The sequence below is a fragment of the Pezoporus flaviventris genome, unplaced genomic scaffold (assembly GCF_033815535.1).
Source record: "Pezoporus flaviventris isolate CSIRO_AGI_PZ_B2104156 unplaced genomic scaffold, CSIRO_AGI_Pfla_v1 ptg000031l, whole genome shotgun sequence".
In the NCBI taxonomy this organism is placed as follows: Eukaryota; Metazoa; Chordata; class Aves; order Psittaciformes; family Psittacidae; genus Pezoporus; species Pezoporus flaviventris.
The window spans coordinates 25,099,752-25,112,276 of NW_026892579.1; the positions used below are offsets into that span (position 1 = coordinate 25,099,752).

The 12,525-nt window shown below is 40.9% G+C and overlaps 1 protein-coding gene across 1 annotated transcript in view; it reads left to right on the plus strand.

Moving 5' to 3' along the window:
- The first annotated feature begins 4,172 nt into the window (after nucleotides 1-4,172).
- The window catches only part of COL9A1 (collagen type IX alpha 1 chain), a 67,736-nt gene continuing 59,383 nt past the window's right edge, over nucleotides 4,173-12,525 (plus strand). The window contains exons 1-4 of the mRNA XM_061460527.1: nucleotides 4,173-4,402; nucleotides 4,727-4,800; nucleotides 6,156-6,233; nucleotides 6,372-6,504. Of these exons, the coding sequence (XP_061316511.1) occupies nucleotides 4,389-4,402; nucleotides 4,727-4,800; nucleotides 6,156-6,233; nucleotides 6,372-6,504 (299 nt within the window). The 5' untranslated portion in view covers nucleotides 4,173-4,388. The remainder of the gene's footprint in view (nucleotides 4,403-4,726; nucleotides 4,801-6,155; nucleotides 6,234-6,371; nucleotides 6,505-12,525) is intronic.

Consider the following 12,525-nt stretch of genomic DNA (forward strand, 5'->3'; position numbering starts at 1 on the left):
TCATCATGTAAATGATGTGCTAGAGGTTTGGGATAATATTTAGGCAATAAGTAGTGATAGAAAGAGACAGCAATACAAAAGAATATCATCAAGACTTATAAAGCTGTGACTGAAAATACTTCCTAATTTGAGAGATTTTTTTTTGTTTAACTTTTCTTTCAATTTTCTCTGCCATTCCACTAGAAAATAAATTCTCCTGTATTTAAGGTAATTGGAATCACTGACTGTAACATTCAAGGATAATCGCTGTCTGGCACCCCTGGAGACAAAGTACAAATCTTCTGACCTAGAAAGAAATGAAAATAGGAATGATACCAGAATCTCAACTTTCATCCAAAAGTAATGGGACCTGAAATTCCATCTACAGAAAGAATTATTATGTCAAGTGGACGTGGAGCTATGGCCCAACTTTGTCTGGCCCCATGTATAGACCATCTCTGTGCCCCAAGCACACTCCAGAGGGATTTGTTGAATTTTGGAGACTACACTGGGATAGCCTCAGTGTTCGCAAACTGGTTGTAATGCCATTGCAGTGAGGTTCACCTGGAAAGAGAATATGGCCCAGATTTCTTTGAGCAACCTCTCCTAGAAAGAAAATGTTTCATCTTTATAGCAAATGGCATCCGACAGCTTGAAAAGGTGTTTTTCTTCCCATGCCAAAATTCATAAAATTTTGGACAGAAAAGTACATTTTTATGATGAAGGTAAGAAATTATTTGATAATAAATTATTTGCTAAATTCCAATAATGTGTTGGAGCCTGGCAAGGATTTATAGCTTTGCTGACAGTTCAATTACCCTACACTTGTGGATGCTGGTTTAATTATTTGTTGCTAGTTTAATTAAAAGGCGCTTAAGTCTGTGCCAGTTTAGCCCCTGATGTCAATGAGATCAACCACAGGTCCAAGTTGCCTTAACTCTTAGACTGATTAATAAAAAGCAGACCTTTCAGAAATGCCATCACACACAGCCACACACAGTTAATTTTGAGCTATTAGAGCCAAACTCACCCAGGTTTAGTGAGTGGTATGTGCTTATCCTAGAGTGTGCTAAACTACAAAGACAGCAGTGACCCTTGTGCTATAGGTAAGGAGGAAGAAGGTTGAAATGCGTAAAGCAGATTTTTGTTATTGTAAACTGGACAGAGAAAGTGGTCATAAGAAGCTGAAGTTAAATGAAAAGACTGAAGGCGCAATTTAGAGAAGACCACATGAGACAGAAGTAATTTTCCAGGACATGTGAGATAAATAAGAAGTGACCTTCCTCTAACCTTCCCACCGCTCCTCTCCCCTCTAGCCATGTGTGGAAGAGCAGTGTAGGGCTGGGGACAACAACCACTGGTCCTTTGTGAGACCACTTATGCAGGCAGAGGCCCTGATTTAACACAGCAAACTCGACTTCCATTACTGCAGTCCCAAAGCCTGCTCTTGAGCCCCCAGTGCCTGCATATATGCTGCAAATACTTTTCAGGAGAACAAACTTGACTAGTTCCTCCTAAAAATCCTGTTTGAAAATACAAGCCAGTAACATTGAGCTCCTTCGAGCCAAGTCAAACAATAAACATCAGGAGAAGGCTTAATTTAGCCATCCCAAACTGCCATCAGCCCAAGCCTAAACTGAGGAAGCTTCTTTGCCATATTTAACAGCTCCTTCAGAGCCAAACGTTGGTTTCTGTGGTTTGTGTTGGATTGTGCCTTCTGAAAGTCCAACTCCAGCCATCTCACTGCAACCTTTTTCATCATAGAGAGCAAGCTTTATATCTGCTGGGCCCACCTGATTTATTTGCTGTTTCCCTCTAATCCAGCCGCAGCCAGAAAGCTGTACCGATACATACTTTCCAACCTAAGCCACACAGAAGAACAGGAATAGGGAATCAAGTATTTGAGGAGAGGAATGTGAAGTCAGATGTGTAAGCATTCTTTAAATGCTAGCACGGTGATGAGATTCCTGCATAGCTTGTTTGCAGGAGATAGTATTTGAACAAAGTTACCATGCCTTAGCAAAAGAGCAGAGATCCTAGAGAATCATGTTCTAGATTAATTCATCTACTTTCAAGAGTTGCTTACATGATGTATTCCTGAGCAAGTGGCTAAACAGTAATCACTGTTCATTGGGATTTCCTGAAAAGATCTGCATTAGCCCAATTCGTAAAAAGAGAAAAATACAATAGGACTAGAGACACATCAAAATAGTCAGATCATCTAAACATGAGCGTTACTTGGGTGGGCACTGTCTCTTGTAACCCTCAGCAAGATGTGTAAGGTGCCTATTCCATCTATCTTAGTTTACATTTGTATGAAATGGGAATAAGATTGACTAGGTCAGGGGGCTAATAAATCAGGAGACTACCATTATTTTGTCTGCTAATATTTGCCTGGATCTTTGAAGATGGTGTGATTATTAGTAGAACATCTAATCAGGGGTTTCATCGTAGATTGTGAGATTTCTTTCAAGATGAAGACATCAAAATGCACACAGGAGAACCAGAGCCTATTAGTGTCTTCCAAAGAATTTCTTCTTTGCCCACAGTAGAATAGTAAATGAGTTTCCTACACTTTAGTTACATAGTATCACCATGTTTTATTTCAGTAAGCATGGCTTTTGAAGATCCTGGATTGAGAAAATACTCCAGGCATAAAAAAAGTTCCACCCAGAGAGTTGGTGCAATGAAATGCGAATGAAAATGGAATACATATTGTTCAGAAGCAGAATATATGCTCTCCAGATTTCTCTGAACAAACCTCCCCCTCTTTGGAGAGCATAACGTGTGTCAATAACCCCAGATGCAAGCAATGGCAGACACCTTCACATCATGTGCCAAAAAATATTTGCTTCCTTCCTCAAAGATGGTACCACTTAGCTCCATAGCTAACTACTGGGATGTTTTTTTCTTCCTTAATGCCACTACAAATAAATTGTTAATACTAAGCAGTCTCAAAGGCAAACTCAATGCCACAACTTAAATATGATAAAAGATATGGTTTGGCACCAGGCTCCTTTCCATTCGTTCACAAACCTTCTGGTACTCATTCTAAGCCCTCAGTGCAGATATCACTGCATGACAGAAGGGTAATATCTGCATTAGGGATTAGTGACTCAGGTGTGTGATGACTTGGGCAAACTTATTGTAAAATTAGCTCAATATTTTTCTGATTTTTATTTTATTTTATTTTTATTGGCAGTGGTTTCACGTGCCAACATGGACTGCAAGGCTCCCTGCACATACCTTTCTCTTGAAGGAGGAGCATGTGGTATCAACCAAGATGTGCTTGCTTAGGCATCAAAATGAGATGATATGTAATCCAAACTGTTCATGTCTATGGTCCAGCCCCTTCCTTTCTAGCAATAGACATAAAAGCATGAACAATATTAACACTGGAATTGCCAATACTGGGGATGTGAGTTACAGCAAATTGGGATGAATGGGGTAGTTATTGCTTCAGACTCTCATCAGACAGCAGAGGTCATTGCATTTGCTAGAGAAGATGAAACCTTGCAAATGTGATGTGTTAGCACAACCTACCACACTTTTCTATACATGCATGAATTTTGACTGTGGTAACTATCAAGACCTCCTGGCTGTTCTTCTCTTTTCCTTGGTCTTTTCATGCATGCAGATTTTAGTCCCTCTCTTTCTTTTTACATACATGTGAGCAAATGTGAATAAATGTCTTTGTGCGTCGAAACATGTAATAGTCTGTAGAAAATGAGTGCTTTATCAATGACAACAGAAGAACAGGAGTCTGCTTAGTAATGCCTATGTGTATTCGTTGAAGAAGTTTGAGTTTAAGCAATGAAAACCCTTTTACATAATAGGTTTTACTCACAATAATCAACTAGGATAACTCCAGCTAGGCTTCTCATGAGACTACTTGGTGAATAAATTAGTGAGCAATGAAAATAACATCTTTATAGGACCAAGGTTCCCTTGTTCTTGAAGCTTTTGGTCTTAACACCACATCAGGGCCACCAGCTTCCTCAAACTGCATGGTCCACATTATTCTTTCATTTTCCTGGCTGAACAACAGACCCCACAATTCAGTGCCTGGCATCAATGAACTCACATTTTCTTAATCTGCCTGCCTTGATGCTGGCACAAGCAGCAGCCTTTTCTGTCTTGCCTTCTTTATATTCAACTGGCTCCAGAGGTCCGCCCTCAGAGCCTGCCAGGACACACACGTCTGTCCAGCCTCCACCTCCTTCCCTTTGCAAGATTAAAACAGACCCAGCAGCCTGCACCTCCCTCCCTGCTGGGTCCTGCATGGGGCAGGAGGAACCGTCTGCAGCCATTGCTTCTCTTTCCTACAGGACTAATGAGAGTGAAGGAGAGTGTGTGACTATATACACTACACATTCACATGAGAGAAACAAAGAAAGCCAGCAGTGAAGATGAAAAACAACTGGTAAGAGAACAAGTAGGATTTGGAGAAATCTGTAAATAAGAGATTAGAATAGTTAAAGCTGTCTTTGCCAGCTGCTGCCTTTGTTATTTGGGTTTATGACAGCATTATATGAAAGAAATAGTAATGGAAAGAGCTTTGTTGACATGTTTTATTATAAGGCAAAAATTAAAAGTTCTCATGTAAAGAAATTGTCTTGTCAAATCTGTTAGTAAATCCTTAACTTTGGGTTTTACACATTTAATGTGCATGGCTCTGAGAAGAAAGTCAATAACAAAATCTGTCAGAAACTACAGATTCATACCAGAGTTTTCTTTCTGTTTACAGGAAAATTACAGCATTCTTTTACTTGTGTAGTTTCCTATGGTCTTTGATCTCAGCAACCATCCAGCACCAATCAAGTAAGGAGACAAACTCTATCTGCATTTCATCTTTCTGTAATTTTGACTATGAAGAGAATTATTCTGGCCTTATTCAACTAAAATCCTGTCTAGCTAGTCACCACAGAAGGGAAGAACTGTCAATGTGTGTGTATATATGTATGTATGCTTATGAGAAAGAGGGTAAAAGGCAAGCGCTGTGTGTGTTATTTTAAACTCACTATTAGATGTATTTTTAAGGTAAGGATTAAAATCTGGGTATAGGTGGTAGATACAGAACACAAACCTCCTCCTGTCTTTCAGCGCTTCCAGTTGGATAGTACTCTGCTACGTGTGGCAACAAACTGTTTCTACTTTATTTGCTAGGCACAAAATGTATATGGCTGGATGCCAGCCATATGTCTCATCAAATAATATAGAATGAGGCCTTTTCTAAGCCGTAACATGTCAACTTGAATGTTCCCTTTAAGTCTATGTTGTCAGAAGGAAACCCACATTTATGATTGAGGCTTTGCAGCACACAAGAGGCTCTCTGTAGGTTAGAAATTAATCTCCAACTTGCACCCTTCATTCTTCCCCATCCAGACTCTACTAACATTTTCCAAGATTGGCCTGGCACTGGACTTGCATATAACTCTTAAACTCTTCAAATAAATGTTTACTTTTCCTTCCTAAAATTATGGGAATCTAGTAGGTTTTTATGCCTATTCGAGACTTTCTGATAATATTCTGAGAAATTTGGTTTCCTCAGACAAATTTATTCTACTTTCCTGTTCAGATCAACAAAGAAAAAGGTCTGTAAATTCTTCTTGCTCCCACCCTATATTTAATAAGTAATCATTCTCTGATCAAATGTGGTACAGAGGAAAGCAGGAACACCTGGAATACCAGGATGGAAAAGATGCCAACAGTTTCTCAACAGCCTCTTTAGTTGGCATGAGGTTTGTTTAAGCTTCCTTGGTCAACTAGGGAGACTGTTGATGTAGGTAACTGGCCTTTTTTTCAAAGTTTGCTTAAACCACCAAAAGTTCCAAACCAAAAAAACTCCTTACACAGCAGGCCTTCTTATGCTACAACTATTTTTCCATAGCTCTGCAAGAGAGCTATTATAAGGCTCTCATTTGAAGGTTTGAAAAAATAAATCAGTCAAGTTATATTTTTAAATTTGGAGTTCTCTAGAAACATATGCTTATATTCTTAGACCTCGGGCTTCACTGAGCACTGAGTAGTTTAAATTCTTATATACATATAGTAACTATTATTATTTAGAATTCTATTTAATTCATAATATTCTTACAGTTGCTTCACTTAATGTTTTTAAGGTAATCTGAGGCACTGTGCAGGCACATGGTTAATAAATTCACCCTTTTTTGCAGGACTACCAGTCATTCTGGGTGCCAGTCAGAGAACTGATCTCTGCCCGACAATCAGGATTGGCCAAGATGACTTACCAGGCAAGTAGCATTCTGACTTTCTCAGGGAAAAGCTGCTGTTCAGAAACTTTATGGTTATATTCAGCCCTGTGACTGCATAATTCTCCAAGTAAATTACAATGGAAGTTATATTCTGGACACGTCTATTTTTTCTTGTAGGCTTTGACCTGATTTCTCAGTTTCAAATTGAAAAAGCTGCTTCCCAAGGAATTATCCAGAGAGTAGTGGGCTCCACTTCTCTACAAGTGGCTTATAAATTGGGACCCAATGTAGACTTCAGGATCCCAACCAGGTAATATCCTTTGTTGTTTGACATTTAAATATATACACATATTTTTCAATATATTATCATTTAGGAGACAGATGTCCTTTCCATCTAGATCATCTCATTTGCAAAGCTTTTGGAAGTGGAATGAGGAGTTCAACTTTTTTGTTGTTGCCACCACCAGACCACACTGATTCTATAAAAGCAATTTCAGGGACTTACACTTTCCTCTACCAATGATATTGCTCAGGGTTCCTCAAGATTTGTCAATAAAATGAGTTTCACCTCTACGAAGTGAAGCCAAAAGTTGTTGATGACTTGAAAAGAGAGAGCGCACACTTCTCTGAGGGCACACCTCCCAGGCACGCCTACGGGTTGGGCGGAGAAGAGATTCAGAGCAGTCCTGCAGAGAAGGATTTGGGGTTGTTGGTTGAAGATAAAATGAACATGAGCCAGCAGTGTGCGCTCCCAGTACAGAAAGCCAACTGTATCCTGGGCTGCATCAAAAGGAGCATGACCAGCAGGTCGAAGGAGGTGATCCTGCCCCTCTACTCTGCTCTCATGAGACCTCACTTGGAGTACTGTGTGCAGTTCTGGTGTCCTCAACATAAAAAGGACATGGAACTGTTGGAACAAGTCCAGAGGAGGGCCATGAGGATGATCAGGGGACTGGAACACCTCCCATATGAAGACAGGCTGAGGAAGTTGGGGCTGTTCAGGCTGGAGAAGAGAAGGCTGCATGGAGACCTCATAGCAGCCTTCCAGTATCTGAAGGGGGCCTATAGGGATGCTGGAGAGGGACTCTTCATTAGAGACTGTAGTGATAGGAGAAGGGGTACCGGGTTAAAATTAAAACAGGGGAAGTTTAGATTGGACATAAGGAAGAAGTTCTTTCCTGTGAGGGTGGTGAGGCCCTGGAATAGGTTGCCCAAGGAAGTTGTGAATGCTCCATCCCTCGTGGTATTCAAGGCAGGGTTGGACTGACCCTTGGGTGAGATGGTTTAGTGTGAGGTGTCCCTGCCCATGGCAGGGGGCTTGGAACTAGATGATCTTAAGGTCCTTTCCAGCCCTAACTATTCGATGATTCTATGATTCTATGATAGAATCAAAGAAAAGATAACAGGAGGAGGGTGAGGAATGTTTTCCCAAAACACTGATACAAAGGAATCTATCTGATCATATAAGGACTGCAGAGACAACGTAGGATAGAAACTAATGGTAGGAGTACTCTTTTTTTTTTGTTTCTTTATTTCTTTCTTTTGCGGTAAATGGTACATGCATGTTCCTGACTGATTTATGGTCACTTAATGATAAAACATGAAAATTATTAAACATGTCACAGGCAAGTTGCAATAGGAGACAGGATTTAAGAATCTACTTGCATTTGTTTTGCAGCCCAGGCTTGCTGCCAGTGAAGGAATAGAGACAGTACAGCTGGATAGAGATGTCTTTGCCAGACTGAGGCAAGTCTGGATTCTGGTCCAGCACCTTATGTAATTAAGAATGCCTTAGCAATAAATTGGCAAGGCCTTTAATTGGACTATTGTTCCAGCTAGGAATAATTGGAGTGCAAAATGTTTCTGACATAATCTGGCTATCACTGACAACTTTTCCTTGATGCAGTCCTCCATAGCTTCTACCTTTGTAGCCGTCAAGTTAAGCTAGTTTACAGTTTAACTGGTTGGTTACATTAGATTCGTGGCTAGTTTCCATCCCCGTGGCAAATCAAGGTTGCTACAGCGTAAGTGTGCCTCCAAACACAGATGGCAAATAGGACCTTAATTTCACTAAAAGTTGGAGATACTCAGCTTTTAAACTCATGCTTCATAGTTTAGGAACAGTCAGAACTTCCGAAGTGGTAATATTTTCGTTTTTAAGACTATTTAGGTTTATTGCTATAGGTGGCTCTAGTGAGATATATGCTTGATATACATCAAGCTTATACCAGCAGCTTAAATACACTGTGGTATCTGAGCTGACTACTGCCTCTGGGCTTGTTGGTTGGGTATGGTGCTGTAGTATCATGAATCTACCATATTTTCAAGACACTTGTACTTTCAGTCAACACTGTGCTGTTACACTGCAATGCTACCTCATGGTATAGCTGAAACTTGGCCTTGACTAGAGCTAGTCATCTGCACTCAAGCTAAACGTCTTGTCCTGGGGCATGGATCAAGGCTTGAGTCCTGACAGTGCTCTAGAGCATCAGTGTGCTGCTGCTGTGTGACTGAGCCTGGTCTTGCTGCTCTGCTCCAGAGTTGTTTCGCAGTGTGCCTCTCTCAGTAAGCTGTCTCAGAAAGAGTGAAGTTGGCAGTAATCGACTGAGGCTAACACCACAGGAGAGGAACACCTTAGGCCATTTCCAATAATTTTTTTGAATAACAGAACTCTCCACATTATGTTTATAATGTGTGTGTGTTAGGTGGGGTTTACTGCTATGAATCGGGGATGATGGAATGGCTGACAAGCATTACAGGAATTAGCAAGCTATGCAGAGCACCTCAAAGAAGGCTGAGCATCTTTAATAGCATGGGCATAGCATGGGCTTTCTCAGATCAGGCACTGCAGCAGGCGTAAATCCCTGCTGCATTTCCCTTTGGCCACCCCCCGCTACCCTTTATTCACGCTTCGAGTATTTAACGATAATGCAAATATTTCCTGGGGTACCGGCGGGCAGCAGCTCACGGGGAGGTGAGGGAAGTGGAATGGAGGAAAGGGAGCAAAGAAGGGAGAAGAGGAAAGGACCCGAGGAGAGGGGAATGAAAGGGAGGGGAAGGAGGAGCCACCCCCCACCGCTGAGCTGTCCGTGCCCGTGGTGCTGAAATACCGCCCCGCCCGGGCTGCGCGGGCCACGGGGACCGCGGGAGGCCGAAGGCACGGGTGCTGCTGTAGCTGACGCAGGGCACTCACACGAAGAGTGTAATGCTCCGGTACCTGCCTCCGGCGCTGAGACCTCCTGCTTCGCCAAGAGACAGGGGAGGCAAAAGTAGAGTGAGTTTGGAAAAACTGTTCCCCAGGTGGGTAGCTGACATAGGCACGAAGGCCCCCATGCCATAGAGACACAGGGGAGGGACCCTCAATAAGGACGTCAGGCAGCAGCAGGCTCTGCGCGCTTGCTCTGCTGCAGAGATCTCCTCTCACACCTTTGTTAATGAGCAACCATATTAGTACCAGGTAACCCAAACAGCCGTGGACAGTGTCTTCTCTTGCCTTATGAAATAGGGAGCGGTCTTCTTAAGAAAGCCCATTCCCTGGCATAAGCCTTTCTAGGCTTTTGAAGAAGAGATAAGGAGGTGCGCACATGCATCGGAATGGCAAGCAAGCCAACTGAAATATTAGCACAGAGGGCTTGCCTGACTGTCACTGTTCAGTCAGTACTTACCACAGATAGCAAAATGATTTCTTAAACTAGCATATGATCATTGTACTAAGGCAGACAAGCCCCTGTTGAGATGGTTATGGCACTGGAAGGAGAGCTTAGGTGGTCACTGCTCAGTGTATTTGTTCAGTATTTGCTGTAGCAATAGCTTATGCCTTGAAAAGCTCATGTAGCTTCCTTAAAGCACTACTAAATTGTAGCTTGGTCTTTTTGCTGCTTAGCATACTTGCCAAGGTCCAGCAGAATGACTGCGTATAACTCTTGACTTTAGCTTCTCCCCATCATGTAAATAAATTCCCATTGGCTACCCCTTCTATTGTAAGGGATATACTGTAGGCTATCCCTATAGGCTAGGGATTCTATAGGCTATCCCTTCAGAGTAAAATCTGCTGAAGAACCATATACATGTTCTTCATGTAATAAGAAACTGCCATGACTCATACCCATTGCCTCTGACACAGTGAACCTGTCATTTTTTAATTTAATATATGTACCTGTTGTAGATGTCCAAGAGTTAGTAAATACAAAATTATTACCATTAATTTGGATAATAATGGTGTTGATTTTTAATTGCAAGGTTAGCACAAAGGAGTATGTTCATGATATGTTTTCATATGGGGGAAAAGAGCTATCTATCTTCAGGTACTGGATGAAATCTTAATCCTTTGGCTTCACAAATGCAGCTGTCACATCACAAAGCCCCCATGTCCACATGGATAAATTAATGCCAGGGAACATTCCAAGGCGTTCACACTTGATGATCTATACTGTTAAAATATTAGAAAAGACCTTGGCATGCTTTGAGTCCAGACTAGTTAGCACTCTTTAAAGAATTCCTGGGCACAGCCTGGCAGCTAACATAAGCCATGGACAATTCCCAATATGCGGCTTGTATGCAGTCATCATATTTTGGAAGTAAGATGTTTAAACTTTTTCATGCCAGCTGAACTTAGTATCAGAGAAAAGTCCTGGGCATACTGATGGATCCATAGGCTACCTATGGATCCAAAAATGATGTCCCTTTGCATCATCCTCACCTCTGCCAAAAGTAAACAACAACATAAAAATTGAAGACACCTTTTGAACAGTGTTTATATTTGGGGCAGTGGTGTACTGCAGACCACTTTAACACATGACATGACAAGCACAATGTGGTAAGAAATTATAAAATGAAGGCAGGAAGTTTATAAAGCTTTATCAGTAAGCTTGGAACATCCAGAGAATTTCATAGGCTGAATTCCTGTTTTTTCCTTTGGGAATAATGCTCTTCTGTGAAGTAATGTTCCCCAAATGCATATGCCTGAAGGTCTGGCTTTCTAATTCCAGCCACCAAAGTTCTTGAGATGCTTTTCCTTTTGCATTATGACTAAGATATCTTACATAGATATTGATGATGACAAATGGTAGTGGGAAAGACCAAATGCAGCTAAGAAGCTAATTAGGTCATAAGAAATAATTAGCTCAGAACTGTATGTTTCTGAAGAATAGAGATCAAAGGAGGGCAGTGAGTCCTAACAAATAACTTCTGTCTAATGACTTAGGACAGTTGCTTTTAAAAATGCTTAGCTAGGTTTGAGTGCTGTTTTTTATATGGTGGCTGCCAGATAGTGCCTGCCAGGTCAGCTAGGACTCTAGGAGGCTTCAGGAGGTGCAGATACAAGTGTCACCAGCTTGAGCAAAGGAACCTGGGGCTATGATAGTGCATTATCATGTGGTTGGCCAGAAAAGTTTCGACACCAAACGCTAGTAGGTTGTACTAACATTTCTAAAATCTTTATTTAGCAAGGATGATGTCCATTATCTCAATAGACAATAATGCTCACCTAGTAAATTAACTTTTAAAGAAACAGGCTTAACAAAATCAGCACTTACTTTAGTAGCAGTATTCAGGTCAGTATATAGCTAACCTTTTAATGTACTCTGCTGCTTTTGATGAATCCTGAAATCAGTGGGATTACTCAGAGCTTGCACCACCTAGTCAGGTGACTTGTCTTGGTTATATCGGTGCTTTTGTAGAATCATGGAATCATAGAATAGTTAGGGTTGGAAAGGACCTTAAGATCACCAAGTTCCAACCCTCCTGCCATGGGCAGGAACACCTCACACTAAACCATGTCACCCAAGGTAGGTAGGACTTAGCTTTGAAATATCAAAGAAATCTTCCTGGTAAGCATTCAGGCTACAGGATTGATAAGAGTCTTAGGTGTCTCTTAGGCTTTTATGAAAAAGATTAAAAGAAAATAAGTAAGTAAGGAAAAATGCTCTGATGGCTTATATGCCTGTCAGTTTTAAGGGGTTAGGAAATCAGTCAGGACTGAATTTGGTCTTTCTGCTTGACATATTTTGTCATATTAATTCTTCTTTTGCTCACTTGCCTGATTCTAAATTTAAAATTGTTTGATTTCCTTCCATAAAATAGTGGAATTGGAAACATATATGTTAAAAATAATGTACTGAAGTAAGTTAAGTGCTTACATAGATAGCAGCTTTTGCAGTGAGATGAAGGAATAACTTCTCTACAATTATTTATTTAAATATCATGGTAAATCTGCTGTGGTTTCCAAGTATTTAGCATTTTAAGCTGCTAACTTCAATAGAATTTTATTTATGTAAGGATTACAGGCTCTGTGAAAAACTGTGCACTAAAATACACTGAAACCACTAAAGCC